The sequence below is a fragment of the Amblyraja radiata genome, chromosome 2, assembly GCF_010909765.2.
Source record: "Amblyraja radiata isolate CabotCenter1 chromosome 2, sAmbRad1.1.pri, whole genome shotgun sequence".
Lineage (NCBI taxonomy): Eukaryota > Metazoa > Chordata > Chondrichthyes > Rajiformes > Rajidae > Amblyraja > Amblyraja radiata.
The window spans coordinates 107,478,276-107,491,047 of NC_045957.1; the positions used below are offsets into that span (position 1 = coordinate 107,478,276).

General features: G+C 39.4%; 1 protein-coding gene across 2 annotated transcripts in view; it reads right to left on the bottom strand.

Moving 5' to 3' along the window:
• The window catches only part of cfap69 (cilia and flagella associated protein 69), a 110,075-nt gene that overhangs the window by 61,485 nt on the left and 35,818 nt on the right, over positions 1-12,772 (bottom strand). For both annotated transcript variants that reach the window (XM_033013100.1, XM_033013110.1), the window contains 9 exons: positions 12,080-12,178; positions 11,775-11,936; positions 11,181-11,358; positions 7,985-8,108; positions 7,682-7,730; positions 6,237-6,358; positions 5,093-5,309; positions 4,502-4,666; positions 1,106-1,221 (listed from right to left, as the gene is read on the bottom strand). In XM_033013100.1, the coding sequence (XP_032868991.1) occupies positions 1,106-1,221; positions 4,502-4,666; positions 5,093-5,309; positions 6,237-6,358; positions 7,682-7,730; positions 7,985-8,108; positions 11,181-11,358; positions 11,775-11,936; positions 12,080-12,178 (1,232 nt within the window). The remainder of the gene's footprint in view (positions 1-1,105; positions 1,222-4,501; positions 4,667-5,092; positions 5,310-6,236; positions 6,359-7,681; positions 7,731-7,984; positions 8,109-11,180; positions 11,359-11,774; positions 11,937-12,079; positions 12,179-12,772) is intronic.

Sequence of the window (12,772 nt, forward strand, 5' to 3'; positions counted from 1 at the left end):
CGTGACCAGAACCAAGATCAAGGTCAGATTTTGATCAGAATCGATAAAGACCAGCCTGAAGAAGGGTCATCTGTCCATTTTCCTCCACAGATGCTGCCTGACTTACTGTGTTCCTCTGACAGCTTGTGTTTTGCTTATAAAGCCCAACTGGTTCTCAAAATGGAAATGTGCTCTCGCTAGGACTATCTGCTTGGTAGCTGGCATGCTTAACTGCTTGGAACCTGCTCAAAAATCAACCAAACCATGTCAGGCTGTAAATTACATTAGATCATGTTGCGATATATTCTTACTGCATTATCATGAAAGCAATGCCTATATCCTATGCCAGCTGATAATTTCAGTGCCTTCATTCCATTGTCTCTATGCTTACTACCATGGTCTCTATGTTACTCAATGGAATCCAACAGCACACTATTGTCTCAATTCCAATACAAAAACAAAAAAACCCCACAGAAACAATAACCTGTCAACACAACATTAACAACAGATATTATTTATGTTTACCCATTATAATTGCATTGCGCAGTACACTGAGTTTCCAATATTCACAAGAGATATAAGCACAGACATCCCAAAGCCAAAAGAACTATGGGGATATAATTAAGGCTGTTGGCAAATACACCAAGGCTGCAATGACATACAGGATTAACCTCTCTAACATTATAACGTCCATGCAGGTTTCAATTTGTTATGCCTTTACTTACATTCCTAAAATCCAATCTCCCTATTCCTGACCTCGGTTCTGGCCACTATTGTTATTTCACTACTTACACAATGTCAAATACAACCCATCTCATGGCAAACAGAATTCAGCAGTCACAAGAGCAGATGGCTCTGGAGGAATGCATTACATTTACTGACCCTCCTGATAATACTCTGGTAAGCATGCTGATCTGCAGACAGTATATCAGTGAATAATGAGAACTTGGTATAAACTGGGATGACACATAATATACAAAGTAAAAAATAAAAGCGTAGAAACTTCTCATACACAAACATATGATTTTGGGTACACGGTACACATGGTGACAGTTTTTGAATATTCTGGGAATAATAGGCTGCTAAAAACATTATAACTGAACAACATTATTTAATAGTTACTTACCTTTCTATGAATATCATTTTCACAGATGCAGGACAAGATGATGAGGATGTCAGTTTGCATGTGCAAATTAATTTCACTGCCTTCCTCCGAGCTGCCTGCCATGTTTATCAGAATATCTATTAAAAATTTATGAAAAATCATATCAGTCACAAAAATATTCTGTTCTTTGAAAACCATATGTAGAAACATAGAAACATAGAAAACAGGTGCAGGAGTAGGCCATTCGGCCCTTCGAGCCTGCACCGCCATTCAATATGATCATGGCTGATAATCCAACTCAGTATCCTGTACCTGCCTTCTCTCCATACCCCCTGATCCCTTTAGCCACAAGGGCCACATCTAACTCCCTCTTAAATATAGCCAATGAACTGGCCTCAACTACCTTCTGTGGCAGAGAATTCCAGAGATTCACCACTCTCTGTGTGAAAAATGTTTTTCTCATCTCGGTCCTAAAAGATTTCTCCCTTATCCTTAAACTGTGACCCCTTGTTCTGGACTTCCCCAACATCGGGAACAATCTTCCTGCATCTAGCCTGTCCAACCCCTTAAGAGTTTTGTAAGTTTCTATAAGATCCCCCCTCAATCTTCTAAATTCTAGGGAGTACAAGCCGAGTCTATCCAGTCTTTCTTCATATGAAAGTCCTGCCATCACAGGAATCAGTCTGGTGAACCTTCTCTGTACTCCCTTTATGGCAAGAATGTCTTTCCTCAGATTAGGAGACCAAAACTGTACACAATACTCTAGGTGTGGTCTCACCAAGACCCTGTACAACAGCAGTAGAACCTCCCTGCTCCTATATCATATATATATATGGGGTTTCCTGAAATTTACTTTAGCAAAAATGTACATACTTGTTCTCCTCCAATTAACCAAATAGTAAAATTAACATTATGCCATATTTCCACCCTCAAATTTGGCAAATTAGCCATCTACAGCCTTTTAAACTCAATTTGGTGAATTCTGCTCAAATTATCTCTCCTTGTTAGTTCAGGAATAAATGAACTTTATTTGGTAACTGTGCTTCACCCAAATGTCATAAATCACTCTCACCACCTTTTAAACCTATTTAAAATCAATAATTAAAAAAAAGCTTCACAGGCATCCTCCCAATTTTCAGTTCAGTATCCTTTTTCAAATCATTTCAAAGCATTTTAGATTTTTTTTTTGTATCAAAAGGCACTAAACAAATGCAAAAGTATGTAAAACATCATTTGTTTACTCATACGTGTCTCACCCTTTTATTTTTTCATACAGACACAATGCGGTTACCATTAGTTCTTATCTGACAGTCAGGCCCATCCATTCTATCTTTAATATCTGGATCTCCAAAAGACTAATTTTATCTTAATTTTCAATAGGATCCTGGGAGGTCTTGACAGGTTGCTGGGAGAGGGGTGTTTCCTCTTATGGGAGAATCGAAAACTAGGGATTATTGTCTAAAAAAGGGATCACCCATTTCAGAGAAATAAGATATTTTTTCTCTCTTGCTGGGTCTTTAAGAGGGAGTTAGATGTGGCCCTTGTGGCTAAAGGGATCAGGGGGTATGGAGAGAAGATAGGTACAGGATACTGAGTTGGATGATCAACCATGATCATATTGAATGGTGGTGCAGGCTCGAAGGGCCGATTTCTCCTTTGCTTTACTGAACAACTTTGGTTTTCTTCCACTTCTACCTCTATCTGAGGTAGGCTGGAATAGGCTCCTATGCCTATGCCTGTCTGAGATAGGCTCCTATGTTAGTATATGAATTATATTAAATTGATACGTTTGATTGCTGTAGAATTAAAGAATGAGAGATAATTGACATTCTTTATCACAGTTTGTAGCCCTTTTTGTAAATTATGCTTCAAGGAAGCTGTTTCTTTAATTTTTGGAATGTGGGTTGGTTTCATATCACTGATTTTTCCATGAGAAGATGGTGGTGCGTTATCAAATTGAACCACTTCAGTTCCTCTGGTATTGATGCTTCTCTCAATTTTGTTGGACAGAGAATAAGCGAATTCGGTATTCCGACTGCGCATGCCTAGGTCATAGGGCACAAGCGAAAATCTCTCATGGACATAGACCTGCACCTCATCTGCAGCCAGGATCGATCCCGGGTCTCTGGCGCCGCAATCGCTGCCGTACCGCCACTGGACCATCCCTGTCCGCTCCCGAGTGCCCCCCCCCCCGTCCGGGGGTGGACAGAGACGTCGGGAGCCAGATGGAAGCGGCGCCCCCAGGCCTACAGGCAGCTCGGAGAAGCAGCGCTAAATCCAGCTCAACTCTGCCTGTTAACCTACCAGCCCTAACTGGACTTACGGGAATGATGGCCCAGGTTTACAGCCAGCACGGAGATGCAGCGCTAATTCCACGGCTCTGGGCTGGTGTCCCGGAGCCGTGGCAGGGCTGTAGGTTAACCCGGAGTGACCGCCAGAGTTGAGCTAGATTTAGCGTTGCTTCTACGCGCTGGCTATAAGCCTGTGCCGACGTTCCCGTAAGTCCAGATAGGGCTGGTAGGGTAACAGGCAGAGCTGGATTTAGCGCTGCCTCTCTGCGCTGCCTGTGTGCGCCACTTCCGTTTGACTCCCGACATCTCTGACCACGCCCGGGGGAGGGGGGGAGGCACACGGAAGGGGACGGGGATGGTCCAGTGGCGGTTCAGCAGCGATTGCGGTGCCGGAGACCTGTGATCAATCCTGGCTGCAGATGAGACGCAAGTCTATGTCCATATCGCGACACGGCTGCCGAGAGTTTTTAACCGCTTGATTCCTTGCGTTTTTTTGAATACCAAACTCGCTTATTCTGTGACTTAGACTCACCTATAAAGGAATGATGATATACTGTATTTCTCAGTCGGATACTGAGTGAAATCAACATTAGTTTTGAATTCAAAGCCACTAATGACAACTTGCCAAATAACATTTATTAAACCAACACTTGGGAGCACTTTTTGATAACATTATTCTAACATTATGGAGAAGACAGCAGATAGAAAATGTATACATACAGTGTCTTTTTTTATCCTCAATGTTTTATAATATGTGTAATCATAGTTATTTTGCAGGAAAGTACAGTATCCAGTTTACAATCACATTGTATCAGTAAATGAGTTGCTTATCAGTTAAAAAGTTTAGTGCTATTATTTGAATGTTGAATACTGGTTTGTTCGTTCGCTCGTGTGTCAGACGACCTATAGCTCGCTGTTGGCTTCTGTCGTCGTCCAACATGTTGACAGAATTGGTTGCCCGATGCGTCACAGAGTACATCGTGTCATCATTTCCGGGGAAGCCTCCGAGGAGGCTTCTGTCATGATCCCCTGAATACTGGTTAGGATACTTAAGAGTTATCTCCCATTTTAACTGTATAATTAGGCTTCATATGTTGATGGGGTTAAGATTATAAATATATCTTACCTACAAGTTGATTAAGGGCTCCTTGCTCAAACAAGCTTTTGTTTACAACTTCTTCACCAAGAGATGCCATAGATCTCAGGAGTTTTAGGCAGTGGAACATTTGAGCTTTCTTATTGCCATGGCTGCCATTAGCATGGAAAGAATTGCCTTTACCAAAGTATGGATCTGAGAAAAAACAAATAGAACTTGGATGACTGATATATTGATCTTTGATTCTGAACAAGATATTATACGAGGATGAACTTTAAGGAGAGGAAGAACTATAAACTACAGTGACCTCGAGTAATAAAAATGGAGAACGCTAAAAATGTTCTGCAGGAAGAAACAGAAACAATTAACAGGTTGATGTGTTTCTCTCCACAGGTTCTGCACGATTTGCTGAGTAATTCTAGCATTCTGTTTTATTTCAGATTTTAAACATTTATAGACTCAAAAAACTTTTATTATTATGCATTTAACTATTTATCATATGGACCTACTTAATGAAACAGCCCTCACGAAGTGATACTTATGATCCCTTATCACTAAAGTGATTTCAGAAATAATGTATTTTTTCCTTTTTATTTACATTTTAAATTAAACAACATTTACCTTTGCTCACACACCATTCCAACAGAAGAATCAGTTGGGTATTTCCCTGATATGCCATGTAATCTTCCAACATGAGGGGAGCAAGTGCCATCAAAGCAGCTAAGGCATGAAGCTGAAGCTCTTCAAACTGGGCAGCAGACCATCCTCGAATTCCACTTTTCTTATTTTCCCCAACATAATGTAATAATCCCGGCAGTACTTTCCCTTTGCTAAGTATCTACAGAGAAGTCATATATAGAAAGATGAATTTGTGAGTTTGGATTATCCTTACTACAAATTCTATATATCAATTTCATGCCTATTAGTCTTCTCTGTTACTTCAATGATTTTTATCAAGCTCAGTAAATATCATTTATATGCCTTTAATTAATAAACCATAACTTTCCAGTTCAATATATTGCAACCCAAATTGAAGTCTTCAAAAAGTTTCCTGATCAGAAATATCACCAAAGGTTTCCACATTTCTGATTCTAAACTGACTAGACTGTACTTCTAGCTTTGTACCTTTTTTATTTTTGAACAAGGCTGATAAATGGTAAAATAAAAGGTACAGAAACAACAGGATGTGATACAAAAGTATCTGGTGGAAAGGCAAATGGAGAAAGCTGCTTGAAAAAGATGGGAAAGCAAAGAAAAAACTGCAGTTGTAAAAACTTCAAAGTGATTAGCAACTAGTTGATACGTCAAATCAAACACCAAGATGACGTGGGAGACTTTGTTTTGTCAGCATGATGCTGGGGGGGAGTTGCCTTATTCAGGTTCCAATGACTGCTTTGTTATTAGAAAGAGGAAGAGATAGATTTTCAACATGTCAAAGAACTAGACCAAAACAAAAATCACTGATCAAATTTTTAATTCCTCTTAATTGTTATCTCAAAACTGGAACTGGCAAAAAAAAGTGTTTTTGATTGTTACATCCATGTACTTTGTAAATGAAAAATAAAATCACAATTAAAATTATTTACTGATTTTAACAGTGGCTTCAAAGTTCAATGTAGTTCGTCAGTATCTATATTTTATATTCTAGAAATTTCTTTCTGGATAGTAGAACTAAGCAGATTATATACACATGACAATATTTTGTACCCTGCTTTTGAAATTCATTCTATTGACGTCAATGATTTTCTAGGCAAGAATATTTTACCTGTATGGAAGCAAGATCATTAGTCAAAGCAACAAGCAACTGGAAAAATATCTTTTTCATTTCAAAGTCTTCATTCTTGGAGGAGATTTTCAGGCCACGAATCAATGGATTATCATTGATTACTGAAAGAAAAGGAAATACACATTACTGGAAGAAATTACATTTGTTTTATACTGTTCCTCAGAATTTCCATTTGATATTTCAGACAATAAATAATTGTTCTATAATTGTTATGTAGGCATCCAGTTGCAAAAAAACAAGGTATATCTAACCAGGTAAGTGATGGGTTTATCGTCTCTTTGGTCACTTAGATTAGTTTATTTAGATTAGATTTGGCCAGGGGAGTAATAATGTCACGACCAAGTAAAAGGTTGTGTATTCTGTGGACAGTTGTGTATCCTCTTTCTCCATTTGGCCTTTCCACCACCGGAAGGCATAATTCAAGAGTATGATTTAATAATGTGCAGCTCGAACAGAATGGAGTAAATCAAACACCATTCAAGACAAAAGAGGTGGTCTAACTGCAACCCTGTCTTGAATACTACTCCACTAACGATAGAATGAAGTTGCAATATACTTGGTGCAATGCAGCTACTCTTTAAGATTTTTTCCAATAAAAAACTGCAATTCCAGAGTAAACCATCTCCAACTTCAAGAAGATTTACAATGATCATCTTCAACTTATTCAAGTTCACCACCATATTCTCAAAGAAATGGTATAGCCTTGTCAATGATGGCTATGTTGCATGAACTAATAAAACTTATTATTTTGAAAAGGACAACTCATTTTCTGAGGTAGTTTAAATGGTGTTGCATTTTGGAATTTCTATAAAATGTACGGAAACAGAAAAATTATGTCATTAAAATAACAATTATGGAAAATTCTCAAAATGTCAAGGAAAAAAGGAACTCATTCCCAATTTTTGTGTAACGTTACAGATTTTCTTTAGAAAGGCTTTTAATCTCCATACCAATGTGTATCCTTCAGTTCACTTAGAAATGCTATCCGATTAGTGCAGCTATATCAGATATACCACTCATTTTTTGTTGGTTTATTTATTAGCCTTGACTTTTCAAGGTCAACATATGTTCAAAACTGCTTTGCTTCCTAAATGGCCCATGAAAATATCCAATTTCCAACTTCAGAAATCTTTGAAATAACAAATTAACAAATTAAACTATTGGAACATTTCATCAACTTTTTGAAACTAAATGTAACTAAAATTAACTAAAATGGAAGTTGGGACGATTGGCTTTTCAATGACATTATTGAAATTCGGATATATGGACAGCGTGTATTGTCTTGCTGCTGACTGGATAGCACCCAACAAAAGCTTTTCACTGTACTTCACGACAATAAACTAAACTGTAATGTGAATGAAGCATTGGTCAATGGAAACTAGATACAGATCTTCAGATAATTTTCAGTAGCAGAAAAGTCGTACCTTCAGGGAATACAGCAAACGCGACTAGCTCCTTAGTAAAGCCAGTTTCCTGTCATGTAAACATGGTAGAACGAAAAATAATATTAGTAAGATTCAACCAAACAGTTTTTCTATATTATTTCAGTGAAAAGAGGTGATTATAATGAACAAAATAAATTAATCAACTATTTTATATTTGAAGAACTTGCAATAGCAAATTACAAAAAATGTATTTTAAGTATATTAAGAAAATGTTTGATTGCTCCATTTCACACACAAAAACGGTGTTACAAATCTATAGTTGCATTTGCCAATAAAACTTACAACCATTGGAATTAATGGATTCTCTGCCAGAATTGTGGCTATTACTAGTAAGTCGTTACGCAGTTGACGGTCAGAATGGCGATGACCATTTATCATTTTATTCAAAAAAGCTTCTTTCAATGCACTAAAAATGAAAAATGAAATAAATTAATGGTGGAAATTCATGAAATAGAAAATCTAACAAAATAAAACAGAAAATGATGCATACACTGAAGGACAGGCTGGAAAGATCCAGTTCTGACGAAGGATTTCTCACTTGAAAAGTTAACTCTGATTTTCTTTTCACAGATGCTGCATGACCTGCTGAGTGTTTCCAACATTTTCTGTATGTTGATATCTGAGCAGATACAGTATTCTGCTAACCCTGGGTCTGTATTTAGATTAGGCATTTACTTCCTGAGTAGTGCCGAGGGCCAGTTCCAAGCACAATGGAATCACCCAGTGCAATACAGGGCTCAGCATAAATAGCCAGCTATTCTCATAGATTGGCATCGATAGCCAGTGAGACTAGCATGCAGGCTCACGAGCTGTCAAAGTTGTCACTAAGATTGGATATATGTGAATGCTTATGACACTCAAAAACATCCAAGAATCATTCAAAAAAAATCTTTATTTAAAACTCCAAAATCAATTGCATACACTAAATAAACAAAAAAATATATTTTAAAGCTGGATAAATGCAAATAGCAGCCATATTTCCTTATTAATTTAAAAAGAGCCCATTGTACAAACATCACTTGAAACCTAGTGCAAGTTTGGTTTGGTTTGGTTTAGTTTAGTTTAGAGGCACAGGAAGGAAACTGTGGCCCACAAAGTCCACCATGACCACTGACACTGATCAGCTTAGCCGTGTGGAGACATGGTCTGTTGCTGAAAGCTTACAGAATCTTGAAGTGCCAAACCACCATGCGCGTCCTTTCATCCATCCTCAGCAACCGTAGCTTTTGGGTTTCGTTGGGAACAAGATCAGCTCTGCCAGGACCCCGAATGATGCTCTTCCCCCAGGGCTCTGTCCTAGCTCCTACTATTCAACATTTATGTGAGTGACATGCCAACTACCTCGTCCAGGAAGTTTGCATATGCAGATATCCTTGCCCTTGCCTACCATGGAGCTGCCCTTGAGCATATCAGCAGAGTGCTAACCCGAGGTTTGAAGGGGATGGAGGAATATACCTTCTGGCGACTTCGCCCTAACCCATCTAAGACAACTGTCACTGCCTTTCACCTCAGCAATCGGCTCGCCAATGCAAATCTCCGAGTGTCCTTTGTGGTAAGCCGGTAGAGAATGAAGAATTCCCTAAGTACCTCGGAGTCACCCTGGATCGCACCCTCACCTATCGTGAACACGTGAAGAGGGTGGCTGATAAACTGAAAGCAAGGGTCAACATCATCAGGAAAATTGCAGGCAACAGCTGGGGATCCAATGCACACACCCTCCGTACCTCAAGCTTAGCCCTAGTCGACTCAACAGCCAAGTTTTGCTCAACAGCTTGGGCTAATAGCTGCCACACCAAAAGAGTTGGCACTGTCCTTAACTCTGCAATGCGGGTCATCACAGGGAGGCTTAAGTCAACACCTTTGCAGCGGCTCCCTGTCCTCTCTCATATCGCCCATCCCAGCATACGAAGAAGGGAGCGGATGTTGAAAGATTGGTGCACCATCGAGCCTAACCATGACCTTCCCATCCATGCTGACTTGAACAATCTGCTCAACATGTGCCAGAAGTCCCGCAAACCCTTCTGGTCTTCCGTTAAATCCCTGGAAGACTTTGACTCCAAGACTGAGTGGCGCAGAGCCTGGAAAGATGCCAACACCAACAACGGGGAGGACATCACAGACCCCACAGTGAAACCACCGGGTTTTGACCTCCATCGCATGCAATGGCTAACTCTGAACAGAATCCGCACCCTCCATGCAAGAACAGCCTGCATAAGTGGGGGATGACAGACAGCCCTGCTTGTGACTGCGGACAACCAGACCAGACCATCCCACACATCGTGAATGACTGCTCACTGAGGCTTTCCCCTGGTGGCATCAAAGTCATCCACCCTGTTACTGATGCTGTCCTGGCCTGGATGTCTACCCTTGATCTACGACTTTAGGCTGTGCACGCCATACGCAAGAAGAAGACTGACCACCCATCGCACAAGTTCTATGTTATCCCACCTTCTCTTCTCTTTATGCTAGGGGCAAGTTACAGAGGCCAGTTATAAACCTACATGTCTTTGGGATTTGAGCGGAAAAAGGAGAACCTGGAGGAAACAGATGGAGTCACAGGAAGAACGTTAAACTGCACACAAACAGCACTCAATGTCAGGATTGAACCCGGGCCTCTAACACTGTGAGACAGCAGCTCTATTAGCTGTGCCACTGTACCACATTACACATTTAACAAAGAAATTCCAGTCTGAAAGCACAGACTTCATCAGCGTTTTTGACACATCCACGGTGTCCAGGACTGTGTATCAAAATAGACGATAGGTGAAGCCCAAGTCTGCAACATTCATCAAATGATCCCGAGTGGTATACAAAATCTATCTACGACCTCTGCAGAGACTTTAAGAATGCCAAGAAGGAATTCCAGACCAAGGTGGAGTCCTGGGCAATATAACAGATAGTTGTAGATTGTGGCACGTCTTGCACGCTACAAAGCAAAGATTGACAGTATCACTGTCAACAATGGGTCACTCTGCAATTAACTCAATGCATTCTAAACCAACTTTGAACAGAGGTTAAGTGGGGCAACATCACCCACCCCAGTCTTAGGTGTGCCTGTATCAACATTTACTGTGGCAGATATAAGACCAAGCTTCCTGAGAGTAAATCTGTGGAAGGCAACTGACCCAAATGAAATTCAGAAGTCTGAAGAAAGTTCTCACCCGTTCCTTCTATCCAGGGATGCTGCCTGTCCCACTGAGTTGTTCCAGCATTTTGTGTCTATCTTCGTGGGCCGAAGGGCCTTTTCCTGTCAATTTTTATGTTCCTTAACTTTTAAATTTGCTGGTGTTTCTGTAGTTTGAAATGATGGCTGCTTTCATGTAACTGCTATAGATATGTCCAGATTACCTTTTTATATTAGACTCTGGATCATGTCGATCAAATACATGGAAATAAGACAATTTCAAATAAACAATATTTCAGCCATCACCCGAAGCGAGAATATGAATTATTATTTACATTTGTGGTAAATACTCACTGCATACACTCAAAATCTCTCAGCTGATTAACAAGTTCTGCTTTGGAAGCCTTTTCCAGTAAGTTCCATAAGGTCTCAGATGACAGAAACAAAAGTTGTCCAGATGGATCTGGATCATTCATACAGCGGCAGATTTTGTTTGCTGCTTGCGCATTTAACATCAAATTACAGTTCATCACTGCAATCAGAAAAGAAGATCCAATGTTATTATAAATTAATCATAACAATGTATTGGAAAATAATGATCAGAGGTTCTGCTATTTTATCTCTTAAGTATGTGATGTATTATATCTGATATCTGATCCTGGCAAATGAACCCCCACCCCCCTCCCCCCCACTCCCTTCCCCTCTCCTCCCCCACCTGCCTACCACATTGGTCCAGCCCCTTTGGGCTTTTACATTTGACTCTCTACCTTCCTTTCTTATCCGATTCCACCATATTTACATGGCATCTTAATGATCAACTAACGTCAGCACAGTATGTAATCACCCCTTTCAGAACTTATTGAATTAGCGCACTTGATTCTGGAAACACATTCTAATTACTAGGTGAAAGTCAAGTGCACTACTTTATATAGTTCAGTATATACCTACCAGATGAGGAAGAAAGACATTGCAAGGCCTGGATTATTCTTAACTTTACTTTCATTTCGTTTTCAACTAGGGTGAGACCCATGACCAAAGTTTCTACCACGCCACTCTCTTCAATCATTTGGATATTGTAGCTCCTACTTGTTGGAAAGAATCCTTGAAAAACTATAAAGAGCAAAAATCTTTTGATAAGAATTATTTTTGCATCCAATTAAGACTACACAAATTCAAGGAAGGTGGACATTGAAACAAGATTTGCAATAACAAGGATACACCAGATTTACATTACTTAAACAAAAGTAAAATACCTTCAACTTCCTTTCTGGGAGATTCTTTGCAAAATAGATTCACGATGGAATCACAAATTTGCAACCGGATCTCTGTCTTAGGTATCCTCAGAAGGTATCCTGCGAGAAAATTTGTAAAAATTACTATTTAGAAATTAATCTTTTTTTTAAATTATAAATTATTATCTGAACTCCAATAACTTTACTTACAGTAGTTTCTATGCATGACTACTTTGGTGGACATTTTTTGGTGTACTCAATTTCCATACTTATTAAATCTTAGAAAAGATTCCAATCTAAGCTTGTCCTGGGATGTTAGATACACTAAATAATAGTGGACATGTGGAGCCCAGATGGATCAAAGGTCTATCAAAGCTAGTAAGTAAACTTTGTTAGTAAACTTAGTTATCTTCCATGGCAAAAATGAGCAATATTAGCAACAAACATCAACTGTGTCCACCAAAGTAAGTATATTTGATTCCTGCATTAGTCCAAATAGATGGAGCACAAAATGTTAGCATGCAGATATAGCATTTAATTAGGAAGACATATCAAATGTTTGCCTTACCGCAAGGGACTTTACAACTTTACAAAGGGCCTGTGAGATAGAACCTGGAGTACTGCAAGGAATTTGGTCTCCATTTGCAGCAACGATATACTCGTTTTGGGGACATTGCAGAGTAGTTCACAGATTGATTCCTGGGATGAAGTAGT